At 42.6% G+C, this 20,642-nt stretch overlaps 2 protein-coding genes across 3 annotated transcripts in view; both read right to left on the bottom strand.

Annotated features, from left to right (window-relative positions):
- The window catches only part of nhsl1b (NHS-like 1b), a 98,657-nt gene extending 90,915 nt beyond the window's left edge, over positions 1-7,742 (bottom strand). Inside the window, exon 1 of the mRNA XM_070986986.1 lies at positions 7,243-7,742. Coding sequence (XP_070843087.1) covers positions 7,243-7,561 — 319 coding nt within the window. The 5' untranslated portion in view covers positions 7,562-7,742. The remainder of the gene's footprint in view (positions 1-7,242) is intronic.
- A 2,149-nt stretch (positions 7,743-9,891) lies between these two features.
- On the bottom strand, positions 9,892-18,792 carry acbd3 (acyl-Coenzyme A binding domain containing 3). Of its 2 annotated transcripts, none has more exons than XM_070987489.1 (8): positions 18,490-18,792; positions 16,125-16,266; positions 15,691-15,831; positions 15,331-15,489; positions 14,861-15,035; positions 14,377-14,626; positions 13,450-13,737; positions 9,892-12,476 (listed from the first exon to the last, which is right to left on the bottom strand). In XM_070987489.1, exons 1-8 carry the CDS (start codon positions 18,755-18,757, stop codon positions 12,262-12,264), a joined length of 1,638 nt encoding a protein of 545 aa, XP_070843590.1. In that variant the 5' UTR covers positions 18,758-18,792; the 3' UTR covers positions 9,892-12,261. The 2 variants fall into 2 exon arrangements, with proteins under 2 accessions (XP_070843590.1, XP_070843591.1); XM_070987490.1 differs by having other exon boundaries at positions 13,450-13,734; positions 18,490-18,773.
- Between the last annotated feature and the right edge of the window lie 1,850 nt (positions 18,793-20,642).

The following is a 20,642-nucleotide window of genomic DNA, read 5'->3' as shown; positions in this document are numbered from 1 at the left end:
TTGGCTGACTGAATACAAAACAAGAAAGAGGCTCTGTGTGTCTCAGTGTAGCAATGAGCATCGCACCCACGCAGATGCAAACAACCTCTATCGTACAAACCCGAGAAGAAAGCTGCTTGAAAACAGCTGGGAAAACGAAGTTGCATGTCTCACTGCTGGCGTGACCTCAATTACGCAGTCAAACAGGCCGAGAGGATGCCGCTGTGTGAACATCTGTGATTTTTACCTGATCATCATCAGTGAACTGACAATCATTAAGCGACATTATCTGAACACAAAGTAGATCAAATGCAGCAGTGCTGATCTGATCATTCTGCACCTTGAAATTAATTATGGTTGTTCCAGACTGTTTCAACAAGTGTGCAAAACACTGCTACAGGCAATGTTTACTGCCTCACTGCAGAATCAAAGTAATAATGCTGCCATAGTGCATGGTGTGTCAGTTCTTTAGCAAATATCTACACCGCAATCAAATTGCCAAGAATAAAGACCTGAGAGGCAGGTAGCGGACAAAGGCACATACTAGATTTTTAATGGTACCATTAGGCCTTTATTGTAGACTTCTGTGGATTGAAACTGACATACATTACTCCTAAATATTGTGTTGTCTCTCATTTTTGCATGACATGGCTTAATCTACAAGCAGTTGCAGACTGTAGCTGTCCTACTCAGCCCTCCTGACTTCTTTGTAATTCAGAAAATGACATGAAAAACAACAGACACCATCAATATCCCTGCAGTTTCCTTCACTTTCTGAGTGATCAGGTATGTGCAAACTAGTACATATTCATGCTACTATGAACTATGATAATACACCCATTATAGTATTACCTCAATCTGGTTAATCACACTCAGCAGGCTGTGGTGGGTGTGTAATTACAGTATATGGAGTTCACATGCAAGGAGATCATGATTTTAAAAAATGCACAGATAGAGGAAGAGTAGTGGTAGAGGGAGAGAGATAGGAAAGAGACACACAGAGCAAGACAAAACATGTATTAAAAGAGAAACAAAGAGTGAGGCAAAGATGAAGTGCGAGCAGGGGCCTTGTCTTTGTTGTGGTCAGCGTGGCAGTATGAGGGCTGACATCAAAGTGCAGAGGATGGACAGAGATGAGAGAGGAAAGGTCTGGGAGCCATATGAAACAACAGGAAGAGAGAAAGGCAGAGAAATATAGGACAGGGAGTAAGAGAGAAGGGAGAGAGGAAGAGAGTTTAAAACAGAGGAAAGAGGGAGGGAAAGCTGAGGCAAAAAAAAAGGGAGAGTGACTGACAATGGAATATGCTGAAGCATCATGTCACATCTGTGCAGGCTCAGCCACATATGTACACTAAACATAAGCTGTGAAAGTGTTTTGTCAGATGTTGTGTAAGAATATACAATCTCTCTGAAGGCACATTTGGTTCTTTTTAATTTGCCCAGTCAAACGCAGGGGAGCGAGGCCCAGCGCAGACTCATCTGTTCTCAACAGATTTCACCTAAGCACTGCTGTCAGTTTAGCTCTTGTTTGGCTCTCCAGAGGAAATACAACTGGACTGAACATCTGGCTATTGGTAACACTTTCTCTCCAAAACAATAGCTGTGTAAAATCGGGACTGAACTCGGCTTGAACTCTGCAATTACACTCTTCAACTGCACCTTTCTTTAATGTGTGCAGTAATGGAATAAATCAGTTGTAATGCAGTTAATGCAAATACAAAGAAATGTGCATATACTGTACATTATATATTCAATATTCCTGCAGTGCTACAATACTACCATGTAGAAATTTGCTAAATGATTCTAGGATACTAAATTCCATGTTTGTGTGCATGCAGCTAACAAATGTTTAACCATCCAAGAGATGAGGGGGTGTCCATCTCTGGAGCCTCCTCCAAGCACAGGTCATGACAGTAGGAATTAAATCTTGCTCATCTCCCTGCTGGCTGGTTAAACCCTGGATTACCCTGCAGCACCCATAACTGCCAACTTGCCAACCTGCAAGGCCTGCATCTGGCTCCTCTGAGTGTATGAACATGGCACGTGTGTGGACAGCCATGATTAAATCTTCACAGAGACTTTATGCTGTGTAGGGGAAACCATGTCTGAGCCATGCACCACCAGTTCAAGGGTGTTTTTAGTGGGCAAGAGGTTTAGACAGCAGAGGTGCAGTTCAGAAAGCAGCATCTGTTCCTTCATTGCAAGTAATATTCCATGATACGTTCAGCACTTTATATTAGTAACTCAGGAGGCTCCCATGACTTGTCTTTTGCCCAGAAAATCTTAACATACTATGTACAAAACTAACAATGAAATGTGAAAAAGAGATGAGCATGGCATGAAATAAGTGATAAAATAAAGTCATGTGGTATTCACTGCCTTCCTATCAGTTGGCACAAGCTTAACACGACTGCTCAAACACACACAGTCACACATACACACCTCTAAATTTAGCCGTTTTCTTATTAACTTTACTGTCTCATACCGTCGAGAGCAAATCCGTCTCTGACAGATTTAGTTTTATTCAGCAGAAGAACTGTCAGACGGCGCTGAGTAGAGGCAGCTGGAGTTGGGACATCACATGTGAAGATCAACATCAAGTATTTTATGGCAATGCTGACAGACTGCAAGGGCATGTGTGTATACATACAAAAAGACAAAGGTTTAAGAACAACACATGCATTCATCAGTCACCTCCCCCTTGTATTTTCACTCCCTAACACTCCTCTGTGCCTGCGCCAGGGCTGCGACTACATCCTGGGCAGTCTGCACAGAGGCGTGAGAGAGGGCGGCTGCATGTATACACACATTCACAAAGTCCAAGTCAGATGCAGTTCAATGGCTATATCCCTCCACTTCCTGGAAAGCTACAGCCCTTTCCCACTCTTTTCCCCCATTTTTCTCTCACTTCTTCTTCTGTCTCTGTGCCTCCCGACCCGTCTCTTTTGTTCCCCATGGGACCAGGTCGACCTCTAGAACCAGGCCAGGCTCCTTTCACTGGAACGAAACCTGTGGGAACTGACTTGTGGATTCTGGCTGCGTAATGACTGCTCTCTATCAATGAATGGGGGGGAACATGGCAGGCCAGAGTGAATAGTGACGAGGGGGAATTGAGTTGGGATACACTGAGAGTGCATGTGTGTGTGCGGCAAACAGGAAAAGAAGACATTTAAAAAACAATAAACAGTAATTAGTTTATGTAGGCATGGGTGCACTTTGTTATTCTTTGTCATGTGATAAGGGCACAACTGGGATCTCACTCAATCAGTTTAGTTTCAGTGTCATTATCGTCACTACCGGGTTGAACTTCTATACACAAACACTGATGGCTGGCGGGCCAGCCGCCTGAGCCAAAATGTCCATCAACAAACAAGCCAAGTGTGTATGTGGCCATGCACACACTGGTCCTTGAGCAGCACTTGATCATAGCAACACACTAAACATGATAGCATGCTACAGAAGAAAGATGGCTGGGCAAAGACATACATCTATAAATAACAGGGATGTGGGGAGGAATGCACAGGCATGTTACATGCATGTCTATGAGAGGAGGATTGACTGTGGACATTAGTAAGTCAGACAGAAACGTGTCCAATCCAAATTGTCTTTTCTTGTTCAGTGTGTGAGTGTGTGTGTGTCTCTCTATTTCAGAGTCCTACAGATGCAGGTAGCTCATGGGCATCACGATATTTGACAGGGAGCGCCTAAGTCTCTTCTAACTCCAATTAACCTTCACTAGATCGACCTACTTTCCACATTAAAATAGCATACTCCCTATTCAACGCAGTGCTATATTTGGCAGTGGGGAGTTAGTCTTTAACACACTTCACTTAAAAATCAAAGTCATGACATGTCACTGGGTGAGGCTCGTAAGTCCCCCATCAAAGGCCCTTTACACTGTGGAATTTTGGTCTGTCCCAGAAATTTTTTACAATTTTGAGAAAAATGTGGTTAAATCTCTGGTCATCAATCAAAAGCTGTGGTCTTAATTTGTAAGCTATGGAAACAAAAAACAGGCTGCATCAGAGTTCAGGCAGTGTCAGACATTCAAGACCAGCAATCCAGCATAATGCTATGTCTTTATACATATTTTCTTCAAACTCACTTTGAAAAATCTGCCTTCATGTTGCCCTCTTTTCCCATACTCTCGGCACATTAGTGTCAACATGATGGTAAAAGCTTGTTTAGTGTTTTGCTATTTTCATAACATAAGAGAGCCCACAATGGATGACGCAAATCGATGTTGTTTTTTACTATTTACATTGTAGCTCTGTGATTCAATGGGCTTTCATTACGCAATCTGACATGTTTCAAATATCATACTGTCTGGTATACAATGGGGCCAAGACTTTCTCAGATCTTCCTCACACAGTCAGACATGGAATGATCAGAAATTATTCAAGATCCTAAATCCTTTTCCCTACTGTGGACACAACGCCAAGGCCATGCAGAGTTTACCTGTAAGCTAATTTCAGCATTTATCTGATAACATTTTCTAAAGTCCTGTCAGTTCTTACACAGACAAAGTTGTTTTATTTGGAGATTTTCACCACAACATTTCTCCTCTTAGCCGCAAATGACCAGCACCTACAATCCTCTCTTCATATTCAGACAGCATGACATTACCATGGGTGCAACTTGGCACTGTACACAGTGTACCCTTGTTTGCCTGTGTTTGAATTTAATTGTCCTGTCATTGTCCCAGTCATCTGAATGTCATAAATTGACCAGGGTGTGGCAGTAGCGATGTGTCTGACTGTGAAATTCATTGTCTATCCAACACTTGTAATCCCTTATGGTTTGTCAAACAATATGCAACTGTTGCCAACAGTTGACATCAGTAGATGTTAGCCATAGCTGAGCTGAGCTGATCTGACCCTTGTTGGCCTGCAGCAGAAACCCAAACCAGGCTAACCAGACTTTGCTTAAACTCTGGACTCTGAAGTGTCAGATGTTCCCCTCTGAGGCTGGAGAGAATGACCTCCGACCTGGTGACCAGTACACTTCAGCACAAATGGATTAACAGCGATGTGAGACAGTCAAAATACACACCGAGAGGAAGATCCCATTTGCCTATCGTGTCCCTGTTTAAACTGCCCCTGGCAATTTGACTGCATAGCAAACAGCAGAACGAGATACTACACACACACACAGTCACTACACCCTTCTCTCAGTGTCAGTCCCCCAGCATATAGGGCCCCCTCTTTTTGCCCCTCACCAGTAATATGATCCATCTCTGACCTGAGGTTAGAGTAAGAATCCTGACCCACAGTGGTCGAAGACAACAGAATGAGCGGTCACAGTTAGATGCTTACACGCAAACTATAAGATGAATTATGCAACACATCCCTTTGAGAGCAGGTCAAACGCCTGATCTCATCAAATTTAAGGTTAAAAAAACAAGAAGCAGTGCGGTGTGTTTATTACTACAGTGTAAAACAGTGAGTAAGAGAAGGTGCAAAACAATTTATCTGTCAATGGATGATTTGTTTCTGCATCATATATTCATTTTCATTCAAATACCCACTCAAAACAACTCCACCAGCTGTTCTGTATGATGACGTATTCAAATACATCACTCTCCTGCTGGAGGAATGCTGGAGGGCACAAGACATGTTTTAAAGACAGGTGTTTGTGTGGAAAGAATTAGACTTATTAATCTGAATTCAGTGCTTCTGTACATCCACCGTTGGCCTTGGGGCTGTGTGGGAGCTGGCAACTACAGATCCCTCAGTAACACACCGCATTCCTGTCTACTCTCTCACACCTCCACTGAGTGACTGAGCGCATGGCCTAAATGGATGTCGGCTTTAAGAAGGAACTCCCAGCCCCACCTAGGAAACCATGAAACTTCGAACAGGTACAGATAATCACAGCTGTCGAGTCATGCCATGCAATAACACAGGGGATTAGTTAAATGTCTGGTAGCAGTCATGTAGCAGGTAGCCCCTAAACACAGCTTGTGCGTGTGTGTGTGCACGCATGTGTTCACACACACACTCCATTGCTCATCATACATCATATTCGCTTGTCTGGGAACTGTCTGCTCAGCTTATCATTTCTCTGCAACCAGTTTTTGAAAGTGTGTGTGTGAGGGAGAGAGAAAGAGAGCGAGTGAGTGAGCGAGTGAGTCACAGTCAGACACAACACTGGGTGAATAGATAGGAGGAAAGACAGTAAAAAGGAAACAAAAGCTCATGACTCAGAACTTAAAATCCTCCTACTTCATCAATGCTCAGAGGAACTTGGGCTGCAATATCTTTGTGAGGCAAATGACATAAAACAAAGAAGCCATACAGCAAATCAATGGGAAACACGATCCCTTAACTACTATGTTTATATACAGTACCCCATAACAATCCCATAACATCCTATTAAATAGGATGCAGGGGTTTGAACAAGCAGACATGTGTTCACTCAAAGGCTGTGCTACAGGTCTGTATTGAAGCAGACAAAATGACAGGCTGATCAATCGTTTTGAGCTAGCACTGTCGCCATAGTATTAGCCAAAGTCTGAGTTAATATATAACCGCTGTGAGACTACAGGGTAGCAAAAACAATTCACAAAACAACTAAAGATAGCACAGGCTCCTGCAAAGTAAACTGACTTCCCATTTATCTTTGAGTTGACCAACTTTGTTTACATGTATAAAACAGCAAGAAGAAATGCGTTGCAAGCCTGCCTCCTGTGATCACTGTGTCCTTTGAAGAGCTGAAAGACAGATGGTGGGTGCGTTGAGAGAGATCCATCATTTCTGACAGGACTCAACACTCCTATTAACATAAGTCAACATACTCAAGATAAACGAAGGCATGAGTGCAGGAGACACCAGTCCCTCTGGTCACTGGTTCCTTCACGTGGACAAAATGTGACAGTCACCTTGGCCCTGACCAGCATCTCTCCACGGCAGTGATTATGTTGCTGTGACAGAGCAGCACAAGTCCAAAAGAAAGACACATCTCCAGATACACACCATTCAAGGTCAGACTTCTGAAATGAAAACTCACTTTTATATCCTCACAGGTTTCTCTGTGAAACAAATAAATATCAATCTGTGGTAAGAAATCATAGCGCCACGGTGCCATGTATGTACATTCATGATAGAGATATTACATGTCCGTGGCTCTAGATTAGAAGTTTACAGCCCTCTGGTTTTACTACAATATTACTACAGTAATACTACGGGGACAGAAACTCACAGGTACAGGCATACCCTCCATCTCACACTTACAGTAACTAAGTCACCAGCACTGCAAACTTACGGATTTTGATTTTCTTGGGATCAAACTTGTGGATTTCACCCTGCAGACTTTGCAGCCGTCCCTGGATCCTGCGGGATCTCCTGAACACCATGCCTGCCTCCATCTCGATGCCCAGGAAGATGTCGCTGGCATGTCGCGAAAGGTCGGAAAGTTGGTGAATTATGCTGGTCAGTGTATGACAGCTAACCTCATCCAACGACGAGAACAACACGGGTTTTCGCAGTTTGCGTCTCCCGTTTTCCTCCGCCGGCGTCCAGCCATCCCTCGCCGATAACCTGCTAACACGCCGCGGCTCGATGCTCCTCTGATGAAAGGGCATATTTATTTCATACCAAATAACTCCAGCGGGACGGAAAAGTGTTCACGCAAAAACCTTACAGTTTTAAAACAAGTCCAAGACGTACTGCCGTCCTATGGCTGCTATCATTTGCGAGTCAATATAATCCTTCAATCCCGCCATATTTTTGTTTTTCAAAGCAAGGGACTTTGTGCTGCTGTACACTGGAGACGTTGCCTCCCAAAGTCTATTCAAATTCAACCAGACAGAGTGCAGGCTGGAGAGAGAAGGGAAAAAAACACAAGGAAAAGTAGGAAAAAGTACAAATAAAAACCCGGAAAACATTACAACCACCTGTGGCGACTGGAACCGGAGCCGCATACAGAGAGGAGGTTTACCTGCCTCCCTTCGAAGTCAATGCGTCGGTGGGATGGAAAACCTGGGCTGGATTCCTTCCAAACGGAGCCAGAGGGACTGAAGCTGCCGTTAAACTGAAAAGTTACACGAAATCACACTTAAATCAGTGTTTTAGTCAACTATGTCTTAAAATAATCATTAGTTATTACTCCGTATTTTATGGCAATAGACAGAGAGAATGAAACAGAGGCTAATACCAACCAATTTCTTTAATTCACTTTTAATGATCTTATTGGAGTAATGTTACATTACCAAATTGAGCACAATTTCAGTTAATAGGTTCAGGCAAGTTAATGAACTTTGAATTAGTTTAATAAATCTGTCAACATGAAATAGCCTAATAAGCTCACACAAAACCAAAGGCAGAAAGCATTGAGTCTTCACTTCTGTCAACCTACGTCTGAACCCCTAAAACTCATACTTATTTTATATAATATTTATTTTATTTAGATTAGATTTTTTTAGAAGAACAATTGAACAATTAAACTGAAACAATGACATTAAAATGAAATGTTCTTGTAATAATGTGACGCTACAGTTAGCTAACCTACCATTAGCCAAGTTACAGGGTAGCTATCTTGAATTATGTTATCTTACTAAACGTAATGCTAAGTTATTTAGCTAGCCGGTTAGTTTAAGGTAATACGTAGTTACAGCTACCCGTGAAAATTGGACTGGTGTGGGGATTATTGTTAATATCTGGTGACTCCTAAACTGCTTGTGAAATGTATGTTTTCTGCTATTTTAGTTATGACCAATGAAACAACCAAATGGCTACTGCCAAGTTAAGCTAAGTAAGCTAGCTAGCTAAATAACAAAATGCGTGTGTAACATTAGCCTACAATTTGTCGTTAGCGTCTTTATTTCAAACAAAGCCCACGTTAGTTGTTTGCTCATACCTTTTAAAATAACCACTGGAAACCCAATTCTCTGCACACTTGTCTCTGATTTATGTCCTCTTTGTTTGTACAAGGCATGTTTGTCCAGCCCCTGTGTCATGTCCACCGCCTGGCATTCCCACCGTTCCTCTTTAAATTCCCAAGAGCAAACCCTCATCATTGATAGCATACCATTTACCCAGCTCAGCTTCAGTTCACAACTTTTTTTTTTTTCAAAGTCTGGCTAACAATGTCCAGTTGGCAAAACGTGTCTGTAGTATTTAATGTGCCCCCTGGTGTCTTCAAGTGAACACAGCAACTTCAAGGGTGCCTCTACTGTCAAGCTCCAGTCATGCACTACCACTATCCATGTTTGGACATTACTCAACTACCTGCAGATCTTTACATTCCTCTCCTGCTGGCATGTGCACTGCAACAGCTACCCAACATTAAAGTGTAAAAGGCTGACACAGCTACATCCCACCATGCAAAACATAGATTATCCTGTTACACATGAGTAACATCCGCACTTGTCCTTTCCCTCAACGCAAAACGTGTTTGGCAGGAAAGCAGCATGAGGATGACACATTCACCGCTGGTGGAAAAAGGAACAAGCTAATACCGTTGTGTTGTTTCAAGGCCATTTTTTGGTGTGCTCACATTCCAACTGTGCTGCCTCCTTCTTCTGTTTGAATGTCAAACGTCAAATCCCAAAAAGGTGGGTAAAATAAATGACACAGCATGTGATAGCTTGCTAATCCTTTTTGACATATACTCAAATGAAAACAGTACAAACAGATGATTGCAACTTTTGTGTAACTGGGGTTTTAGTGGTTAGTTTAAGACATGGCAAGGCAGGGAGAGCACAGGTGGATCTAAAGATACTGAGGATGGCTCCATCCCATTTAAAAGTCCCAATGAGCTAGGAATGCAGCCTTAATTAATGATACTGATTACACCTGTTGTTTGTCAGGATGTCTGCTGAAAAAATGTCTATCAGGAGCAACATAAGTAATTTGTTGTGTCTGTTTTGAGGCAGTGAATGAATGAAAGGAAGTAAGAAAAGTAGACAAACCATCCAATTCTAGAGATGAACATAAGTTTAATCAAGATTAAATATATGCCCAAAAAGATCTTGCAACTCATAAGAGATTCAAACAAATCAAAACAATACAAAAAGATGAGTTTTTCTGTCTGTCATGTCAGTGGACTCTTACAATTTAATGTTTCCTACGAGTTTCGGACTTTCATTCGGGGTAAAATGTATACATATATCTCATTCACCATATTTTACAGTGCATTGATTCTCAAAGCCATAGCCTTCTTCCACATTGAAAAAACCCATACATAAACTCGTTTATAGAATTATTTACATACAAGGCTTGAACATGTTCGCTCAAACCATTTGGTGAGCAATAAGAAACTTAAGAAAAACAAACATCACACTTCAGAACAGATGGGAACTTTCTTCGACTTGATGGCTCGGTTTAGCCATGAGTAGTGACATTTTGTTACACAATTCACTGAATGGATAAGAGGCAGGAGTGGCCTCTAATTAAATAATATGATGAACTGACACCACTCAGCAAGGACATTGGAGGATCACTCAACTTGCAGGCCATTCCGCCTCTGTGTCTTCAAAGTTTGGTTGCATACACACATAAAAATGCACAAATACAGCTCAGTGAGCGAACAAGTGAAACGAAACGTCTCCGACGCCTACTGAACACACTGCTCGTAATGCACCTATGTGGTTGGTACACACAGCGTGCATATGTGGTGTGAAACTGAACAACAATGAATCTAAATTATGGCAACAAATTAATTTAAAACAAAAAAAAGTTTGAATACATTTAGATGTCACAACTGAGTTAGTAAGCAACCACGTCACCCAGGACACAAAATAAATCTACATAATCTGTTCATTCACGATACCTTATTTGAGATGATCATTTGAGTTAATTCAATCCAGGAGGAAAACTGGTATTTTGTGTGATGGATTTTTGATTTGTGAGAGTTGCAGAGATGTAACAGTGCATCATAGCCTCCTAAACAGAATTTTTTATTGTTGGGTGTGTGTGTGTGTGTGTGTGCCGAATCTGAGTACAGCAACAGGACGATGGACATAAAAACCTCCCAGGTAATATTAACATACATCTGTCTTAACACTAGCACCTTTTTTCTTGATTCTTCATAAAGAACTGATGAGAAAGGGGCAGTTGACTTAATGTCACGTGGTTTAACCTCAGAAACAGGAACACTGCTGTAAAGAAGTGCTGAGGCAACTGTTGGAAGGTGAAACAAACTGAAACAGTGTCACACAGATAAGTATATCTGTGGAAGAAAGAGAGAGAATATGCTTATTTGTTTTCAGACATCTTGTATGACACACTGACTTTATGAAGCCAGAAGGCTCACAACTACATTTTTTCATGTGCGTGTTCTTGTATTCTCTCTCCTTTAACACTTCATTTGGAGCTCACCTAAACCATGGACCATGGAATGACTTCTTGCCTGTCCTTCATAGATTATGCCAGTAGACTCCTTTATATATATATATATTTTTTAAAAAAACACTACTTCTGGTGCACTCTGTCAATCAGATTGTATCAAGAAATAAAAGGTGAAAGACAGGCTGGTTTTGTGTGGTAATAAGACAAAAAAGCACTTTTTCCACCACACCATCCTGTCAGATCTTCATATGCGCACGGTGGCTCGGGAAAGGAATAACACACTACTGCTTTGCATCAAAAAGAATGATTACGTTTTTGTGCACTGGTGTGTGTGTGTGTGTGTGTGAGACTTGGCAAAGACCAGAAGCTCTCCGCAGAACAGAAACCATAGTGTTATTAAGTACATCTGCCATATAATTTCATTTTCAACATTGTGTTCTTGTGGGATAAACAACCACCATCACTACCAAACAGGAAACAGTTGGCTCGCAGAATGCCGGACTCGCCGGGTTTCTGTGAAAGCGTCACTCGGGGCAGAAGCAGCCACAAGGCCACGTTGGACAGTATTGGGTTGGGGTGGTGACAGAAGAGGAGCCCAGGGTGAAAAGTGAGCAGAACACAATATGAGAGCAAAGTCCTACAGCTTTGTCTATGTGAGTGCAGCAAGGACAGGTGGTGAATATACAACAGGAATACACACTCCTCTTCCACGGACTCGATGACAGGCTCTAGCATGGGTGTGTCTTGGGGCACGCATACACATACAGTACATACATATTAGTCCAATCTCCAAACATGGGCTCCAGATGTGTCTTTGTCACCCTCTGGTGGTTTTGTCCAGAATAGATCTGATATCACTTTCTCCCTCACACGAGCACACACATACAGGCCGTCATCGCACAAATCTCCACCTAAACACAAACACACACACATACATACATACATACATATAAACACACACACTCCTTGGCTCCCCCTGTGTCTGTATTCAGGCTTATCTGGTGTAGTAGACTCTGTAGTAAACACTCTTGGAGCGCCAGAGCGAATAGGAGTTGTCAAACTTGAGCAGGTAGACTCCGCGGCCGGGGTACTGGTGGCTGCCGGCGTACACCTCCTCGTGACAGTCTCGCCGGTACACCGGCACAATCTCATCCACCTGGGGCTTCCCTGCCTCCTTCTTCGCCTTCTCCTCCTCATTGGGAGGATCACCTGTATCAGATTGAAGCAGGAGGGAATCACCAATGAGTCTCGTCTTCACTGTAATTACACGATGCTATCATTAACCCTGACACTATGGAGTTATATTTGTGCCTCAGTCCTGAGCACACGGTGAGATCATTTAATCATTCAATTTGAGGAAACAAAAATTCTATCTATTCTGCACTCAGTGGAGTTCTTTCTTTGCTCAATAATTCTCACGCCGCACTAAGGAATAAGGCAGTCTCTTACTTGCGGGGTCAAATTTTGAACAAACCTTTATCCCCAAACAGATACAAAAAGTATATAACAACATGTGACACAATCTCCTGTGCAAAACACACAGTGTTGTTATACTAAATATACATACACAACTGCTACTATTCTTTCAGAAGTCAAGTTTAGAACATATTAAGAACATATTAAGTTTTTACAGTAAACCAACAAAACCATGCAAATTCCACTGCACAATATTGCCTTATTATTGCCTAGAATTCATTCTATTCACACGACTGCTCTGGTTTCCACCAAAGAACACAAGCAAGACGTCCTCAGCCCCCTGAAGTGTTTAACTATGGTGTAGGCAAGTTTCTTTAGATAAGAATAAAATTTCATCCATACAACCAGTTATTTGTCTCCCCACTGGCCCGTGAGTAAAGCAACATTCCTATTCAGAGCAACTGCGTCTGCGGCAGAGATGGAAGATTAAAAGCCACCACGACTTGGCTTATCATTAAATAGCTGAATATGTGGTATCCATAGCAAATGGTAAAAAGGGTAATCATGATTCATCTACACTATCTTATGTCCAACAGTGAGACTAAGAACAGCTAGCAAAGTTTCATTTTCAATTCTTGGAAAATAGTCTGTTTTGCATATTTTGTGTTTACATAATCATGAACGTATTACAGTTGTAAACCTGACACTTTTCAAACACTGTTTTTGTAGTTAAACAACCACCGCAGACTTCCCACCCACACCTCACCTTCTTCATCCTCGTCCTCATCACTGGACTCCGACACATGCACGCTGACCGAAGCAGAGGCGGCATCCGTCCACTCGAAAAACACCCCGAAGCCGATGTCATAATAGTCCGTGGCAAACTCCCAGAAGAGGTACGAGCCCTCCTCGTGGGTGGGGACACGCACCGTCACCACCTCGCCACGCCCCACCGTGATCACACTGTCTGCGTCCTGCCGGATTTTCTCCTTGAAGTCCTTGATCTGTGGCCGTGTCCACATGGAGGGCGCAGCTATGACTGGTGGGGAGTCTGCTGTGATCAAAGGACAAGAGTCTTTTTACAACCTGTTGTAAAAATGTGCAATATAATCTGCTGGTGCAGGTTTCCAGTTGGGAAAGAAATATCATTCTTATTTCCTAATGAGTTAATTCCTGCCAGCATACAGAGACTAAAAGCAAAACTAGCTCAACTAACACATCGTCAGTATATGTGTGTCACAGAGAGAAAGAGAGCATGCACGCGTCCATGTTGTTTTTTTGCATACCGGGCTATCTATCCATCTCTCCTCAAAGCACTACTCTGAGAGCAAGCAGCCAGCCACAGTGGATTCATTTGGTTCAGGATGTATGTTTTGGAATCAGCCCAAGGCCTTGTTCACTTCTGTACTCTACAGTAAGCAGACCGTGCGGCTGGATGATACCTAAACCAGCAGACTATCATGTATCACTTGTTCCAGCTCTTCTCCTGCCTGCCCTCCAGGTCACATCAACAAGGACACAGCAGTTACGAATCAGGTTTCAATTTTGGTCTAAAGCTTTGTTTGTTTGACAGAGAGTCCCCCTCCTCTGCCCTGTAACCATCTGCTGCACAATTGGGAAAATGTAGATTCTATCTGCATGAAGTCAACTTTAGAGGTTTTTGTTTCTTAAGCAAGAAAAGCAGCCCACCAACCTAACAAAGGCCCGTTCTCTGAGACCTCCTCCGCCGGCTCGGGCTCTGGTTCCCGGTCCATGCTCTCTGAGTACGAGTCCGACTGGCCTCCATTGACTGTGGGGGCTTCCTCTCCAGCAGGCGGCGAGGCTGCACATAATGGTCCTGCTGCTGAGGCGGCGATGGGTTCGCCACTGTTGAAGCTGCCAGATTCCAGGGTGCCCTGCACCATCAAGTCAGCCTGCTGCTGCTGCTGCTTCTGTAAGGCCGCCTGGGAGCAAAGCGAGATTACACCAAGTTAAAACATTAAAGGCAATGAAAACTACAATATGAGGCTGCACCATAATGGCTAAAACTGCTATCCTGATGAGTTTGCCCAATATGGTGCTCATCACAATGGAGCATAATTATTTGAGGAGCTTAATTTTTTGTTGCCAACACCTAAGCTTAATATTTTCTTACTTAATACTGAAAATAAGAATCAATCAGTGACAGTGCATGCTACCTGTTGCTGGGCCAGCTGGACCTGGTAGAGCTGCTGCATGTACTGCTGGTAGTGCTGCTCCTGGAGCTGTCGGATGAGGCCCAGCTGTTGCTCTGGGCTGTTGGGGTATTGCTGAGCAGCATACTGTTGGAACTGCACTGCCGTCTGCGCATTCAGTGCAGCCATTATCTGTTGTCTGGGACACAGAACACAGGAGAGGAGTTGGTGAGGAAGGAAATAGAGGAAATGGAGAGGAGAAAATGCTGGACAGTGGAAAGTTTGAGTGGTTTTAACATAGAGAGAAGGGTCATGATTATGAGTATGTCACCCCGCTGAAGTGCCATGATTGCCCTACTCTACGACTGAAAACACCTGCAGATATCAATGTCAGGGGAGTGTGATGATCATGCAGTCATGCTGAAGACAAATCGATGCACTGCAAGCCTAAGCACATTATGCAGAGACGCACAGAGGGACACAGACACACATACTTCTGCTGCTCAACCCGTAGCCTCTCTTCCTCAGCCTGCCTCCTTTCCTCTTCCTCTCTCCTCAGCCTTTCCTCCTCCTCGAGCCTCCGTCTCTCCTCCTCCTGCCTTTGTCGCTCCCTCTCCTCCTCCTCCTGCCGCTGACGCTCCTCCTCTTCTTTCCTGGGGTACAGCAAAAATGATGGAGATGTAAAAATGGTTAAATTCCTTCAAAGATATCATACAGCACCAGTCAACAAATGTCCAATCATTTCCCTGCCGTTTCTGTTTTTGCTGGCTGCATATAGGACAAACAGAGACAGAGTCTCTATTTAGACACCGTGGCAGAGGGACCTCTCTCAGGGGAAACAATGAGCACTTTACCTTTTCCTCTCCTGCTCCTCCCTTTCGATCTTGTGTGACGTGATGTAAGGAGCAAAGAGGTTACAGCACTTGTTCAGCAACTTGACAAACTCCACCATGGCCTCCTCCCTCTCCATGTTACCCAGGGAAGCCCACTCTTTTCTGCACACAGAGTGAAAATGGACGTGAAGATGGATAGTACATGCAGCTGGCAAAGCACGTACTTTATGACTTCTTTTTTAGATGCTTTTGTATTACAATGAGAAAACTAGGGAAATTTAAAATCTGTCACATTGACATGAAGACATGAAGGAATAACAAGAGTTAAATAGACTATATTAACACACTGAATGGAGAGGCGTGTGTCTGTATTTCTTGAAAAACAGCAAAAAATTGCAGGAATGTCTGCCAAAGCTCAAACATCACGTGCACATACAGATGTTTGCTGGAGTTACCTGCGGTCGTTGCCCAGGACATCAAAGAAGCCGACCTCAGGTGAAGCATCGGGATTATAAGGGCCCAGCAACACCTGTTTGTGCAGAGCCACCAGTCGCAGCTTCTCCTCGTAGGTCGGGTGGAAGGCCTTTCCGTCCTTATCTGAGAGCAGGAATGCAGAGGCAGTGAGTCTGGATTTCTTTGTATTTTATGTCCTTTGTTCAAAAGTGCTGGCGAATACTACGATACACCTTTGAGTCTTAGTACATTGTGGTGGTAGAAACAGTAGTGACACACAGGGTGTCATGTTCTTGGTCCAAGACTATAGAGTTTATGAGAATTACTGTGTCGATTGGAGCCATTCTCCTTTTAAAAAACCATGGACACTCAATAACTTAATAACAACCTCGTGGGACTTTAATAAGAGGTGAAGCAAGAATCAGATTTATGTATACACGTTACGCAAATAGGCCGAACTCTCGCCAGACTAGAAATACATGACTGGCAATACAAAGCCTAGATTACTATTGCACAGAATGACAATCAGGCCCAAACCTGTTTGCACAGTCAAGCGCTTTGCTTTAATAGAAAGTACAAATCCCCAGAAGGAAAAATGCTTCGGTGCATTTCCAAAGTAACAACTGACTACACCTTTTGCCAAAGGCCAGGTGAATAAGATGCTGTATATTTCATACATTTCTTCAAAAGGCCGACAAATTAGATCTGAAAAACGGATGCACTTTGGACACACTGTGTGGTTTTGACATGTATTACTTAATGAGATTGACAAAACTCAAATGAGGCTGTGGTTTTGAAGCTTAAAATTTCATAGCTTGTACTGGAAAAATACACTTGTCAGGCTACCGTTAGAGAGCAAAGTAGGAGATGTTTAAATGATGACACATGTTGATGGTGTCTTAAAGGTGATCCTACTACAGTTGTAAGTAAAGTAAAGTAAAGTAATGGCTACTAAGGGTAAGTTTCCACACCTGTTACTTGTTTGATTGTAATTAGTGTCTCTGTATAAAAAGTCAAATGAGTTCTTAGCTCTTGAGACACCCCTGCATATTTCATCCAGGGCTGCACTGATTTTGCTGAATAGTGAGCTGCAGGGAAGGCAAGAGAAATGTGAAATGACCTGAATGAAATGGCAGATGAACTTAAGAAATCAGGAAACTTAAATAAAAAGGTATCCAGAGTTTTGAAAATGCCGATCAGTAACTGATAACAAACTGGAAGATTAGGGGTTCTGAGAGACAAACAAAGATTTCAGTCACAACTGCCAGCGGAAATACAGGCTTCTCTGCAAAAAAAAAAGAATACTGTTGCTGTTGTAAGATGCTCAAGAAGGAGGAGCCTGAATTGACATGGGCTGCAAGGTCAAGTCCTGCCAACGCCATAAAACAGCCTGCTTACAATGTGCCAAACAGCACCTAGACACGCCTCAAAACTTCTGCAACAAAGTCATTTGAAGTGATAAGACCCAAAAATGAATGTTACAGTCACAGCCAAAGAAAGGATGGTGCACATCTTGCAAATTCTTCCAGGAGTATGTTAGGTCATAAGCACAGCTGTACAGTAGTTCAGGCAGTCCAGTTTGTATGCATGGAAATAAATATGAGTAATCCACCTGTGCCTTATATTGGATTTCCTGTTGGTGGACGCACAGCAGGGAGTGGTACAGTATGGACAGGAGGCATCGTATTGGCTGTAAAACATGCTAGTGGTCACACAACAATGTCAGGGCCGAGAACGTGGATCAGGAAGCACTGTGAACTGGTTTCAACAACATCGATATGACTCTATGGTGCAGTCTCATTCTCTAAAGTAAATCTTTCAACACAGCAGGGTCTGTTTTATAAGGGAAAGATCTGCGTAAGCTTCTGACACACAGCCGCAGCCGTGGAGGGGCAGGGCGTTTTTAAAGCTCCCAAACAAGCACAATAAGCCACATGCAGTTATGATGGATGGACATTTCAACTCTTTAGCTGATGTGGCAGTCGCATAACGTAGGAGCCGGGTTATCCTGTTCAAACCCACAGACAGGTAGCCAGGGGAGAGACAACACCAGGCAAACAGCCGAAGGAAAATGTCCTCGGCCACACAGAGAGACAGACGGACAACTCGGAAGTGCCGGGCTTGTCTTCCAGCCAGCTAATGGCTTGTTAGCGGTGTTGGCTACTCGTTAGCTATGTAGCTACTGTAATGTTGCGGCTGACAGCAGCAGCCCCCGGCGGTGACAGCTAACAGCTAACAGCTAACGTTAGCAGACTGCTAGCTAACCTCAGTGCCCGGGGAGCGACGTGTGTCACCATTTAACGGTCGGTTCGGAGGCTAGCCGTTTCTGTGCGTCTAAACTGTGCGATTGCAACTAATGTAAAATACCTTTGAAGAATTTAAGGCCCATTCCATACAGCTCTTGCAAAGGAAAGCCCCATTTCCTCTCTATCGCAGGTTTGCCAGACTCTCCATCTTCGCCTTCAGCGGCACCCGGTGTATCGGTCCCGGGTTCCGCGGGTTTGGGGTCCGGCTCTTCGACCTGGCCCTGCTCGCCCTCCGGGTCGGGACTGAGGGTGAGGCCATCGATGGAAACTTCGAGCCGGCTGGAAGTAGCACTGTCGAGGTCGCCGCTCTGAACCTCTGTCGCCATCATGTAGACTGTCAGCTGAAGCAGCCACGTACCTACTTCCGTTTAGATTTGGCGGAAGTTCCGGGAGATTTTTTTTCCGATGTAAATAATGACGAAGCTTTAACCGATACGATTATTTATTTGTTTCTTTGTTTCTTTGTTTGTTTTCTATTTTGTATTTACATTCTTAAAGTAAAATGGTCACCTTTATTTTTATGATCAACTAATTTATCGTTTAACAATCATGTATAAAAGTTAAAAAAAAAAAAATCACTTTGGTATGGTTGTGGTCTAAGACATCTGGCAGTTATCATATACACACACACACGCCTTTTTTCTTTTTAGCGCTGAAGATTTGACATTAATCTTTGTACATGCACTGAATATATGCATTTCTATAATAAATAATGTTAAAAAAAAAACATATTGAAGAAGCTAACAATTCACTCGACGTTTAATATGAAATGACAAATAAGCAAACAATGAATCAGTTCATTCAGACACATTCAGTTGTCTTAATATTGTTCCATTTGTAACAGATATGTTACATATGTTTAAATCATCTTAAGATTTATTGTCAAGGGGGAATTTCTTTGAAACATTGAATACATGCAAAAAAAATAAAACACAATAAAATAAATAAAACAAAAGTTCAATCTGTTCTTAAAATGTGCAACTTTTTCATTTTTTCATTCGTTTGATTTTTATTTTACATAAATTAAAATAAATGGCTACACTTTAGGCTAAGAATGGATTGAGATGGATGAATTTCCTGTCATTTCTTTCAGTAAATATATACATTTTAGCATATCCTGGATTTTTCAGGCCAATACTTTAACCATAAAAACTAAATAATTGTGACATAGCTGAAAAATAAACTTGTCAGTGCTCTCTGGTGGCAGTGAATGAGACATTGCTCCTAAATTATCTCAAATGGATCTGTTGTACTGACATTTCTCTTTACACTGATACCAGTTTTTTTGCAGTATTGTCACAGCATTCACAGTTTTGTGATGAGATTATTCATAAACAACGATCACCATGCTCAATTGCTGCTTGTGATCATATTAATGTGCCTTGACACTGAGCACACAATCTTATTAAGAAACTATAAATGTACTATGGCTGCTTAAAACATCTCTCAAATACACAAAGACTGAGCTCATAACAAAAGCCCATAAAGCAGCTGACATTTTAACATCTACCTGCAAACTTGTGAGGATAACTTACCTGTCTGTCTGCACTTAAATGTATAGTGGTCAGGTCAAACTGTGGGTTAAACAGTGGTCAGACTTCAAAGGTGTGAATGCTTTTGTTTGTGTCTACAACTGGGAATGGCCAGTGGAAATCCCAGTGTGTTTACTGTTTGATGTTTGAAAGTCCAGTCTGTTAGCTGCAATATATGAGGATTAATCCATTTAGAACTATTTTGATCCAATAAAAATCTCATAATTTGTATCATGGGCTGGAAAACTGAAAATTCTAAGTACAAACACTAAAAATGAAAGGGCCTGACAGTTTCCCTACACTTGCAATGCTGGATTCATATCCTCATCGGTCATGGCTTATGACCTTTGTGGCCGCAGATGAATGCATGAGGTGTCCACTTTTTATTTCCTGATCTGCAGATAGCTCTCAGAAAAGATTCCATTGTCCATTACAAAAGATCAGGAACTTCAACAGCCTGGATTTAGCATAGCAATCTGGTCTGTGCACACAGGCAATACCCAATTAGGGTCCTCAGACAAAGAAGCCTGTGAACTGTGAAATGTCTTTTCCAACAAGCACATCCTACCTGAACAATGCTGTATGTGTCAAAGTACAGAGATCAGTGAGTGCTGTTGTGGATGTGAAATGAGTCAATGGCTGTCAAGTCATTTTCCCACAGAGATCAACAAGAAAATAACTC

Source organism: Chaetodon trifascialis, chromosome 19, assembly GCF_039877785.1.
Source record: "Chaetodon trifascialis isolate fChaTrf1 chromosome 19, fChaTrf1.hap1, whole genome shotgun sequence".
NCBI lineage: Eukaryota > Metazoa > Chordata > Actinopteri > Chaetodontiformes > Chaetodontidae > Chaetodon > Chaetodon trifascialis.
The sequence above is the reverse complement of the archived record's forward strand: the minus strand, read 5'-3'. Positions and strand labels throughout refer to the sequence as shown.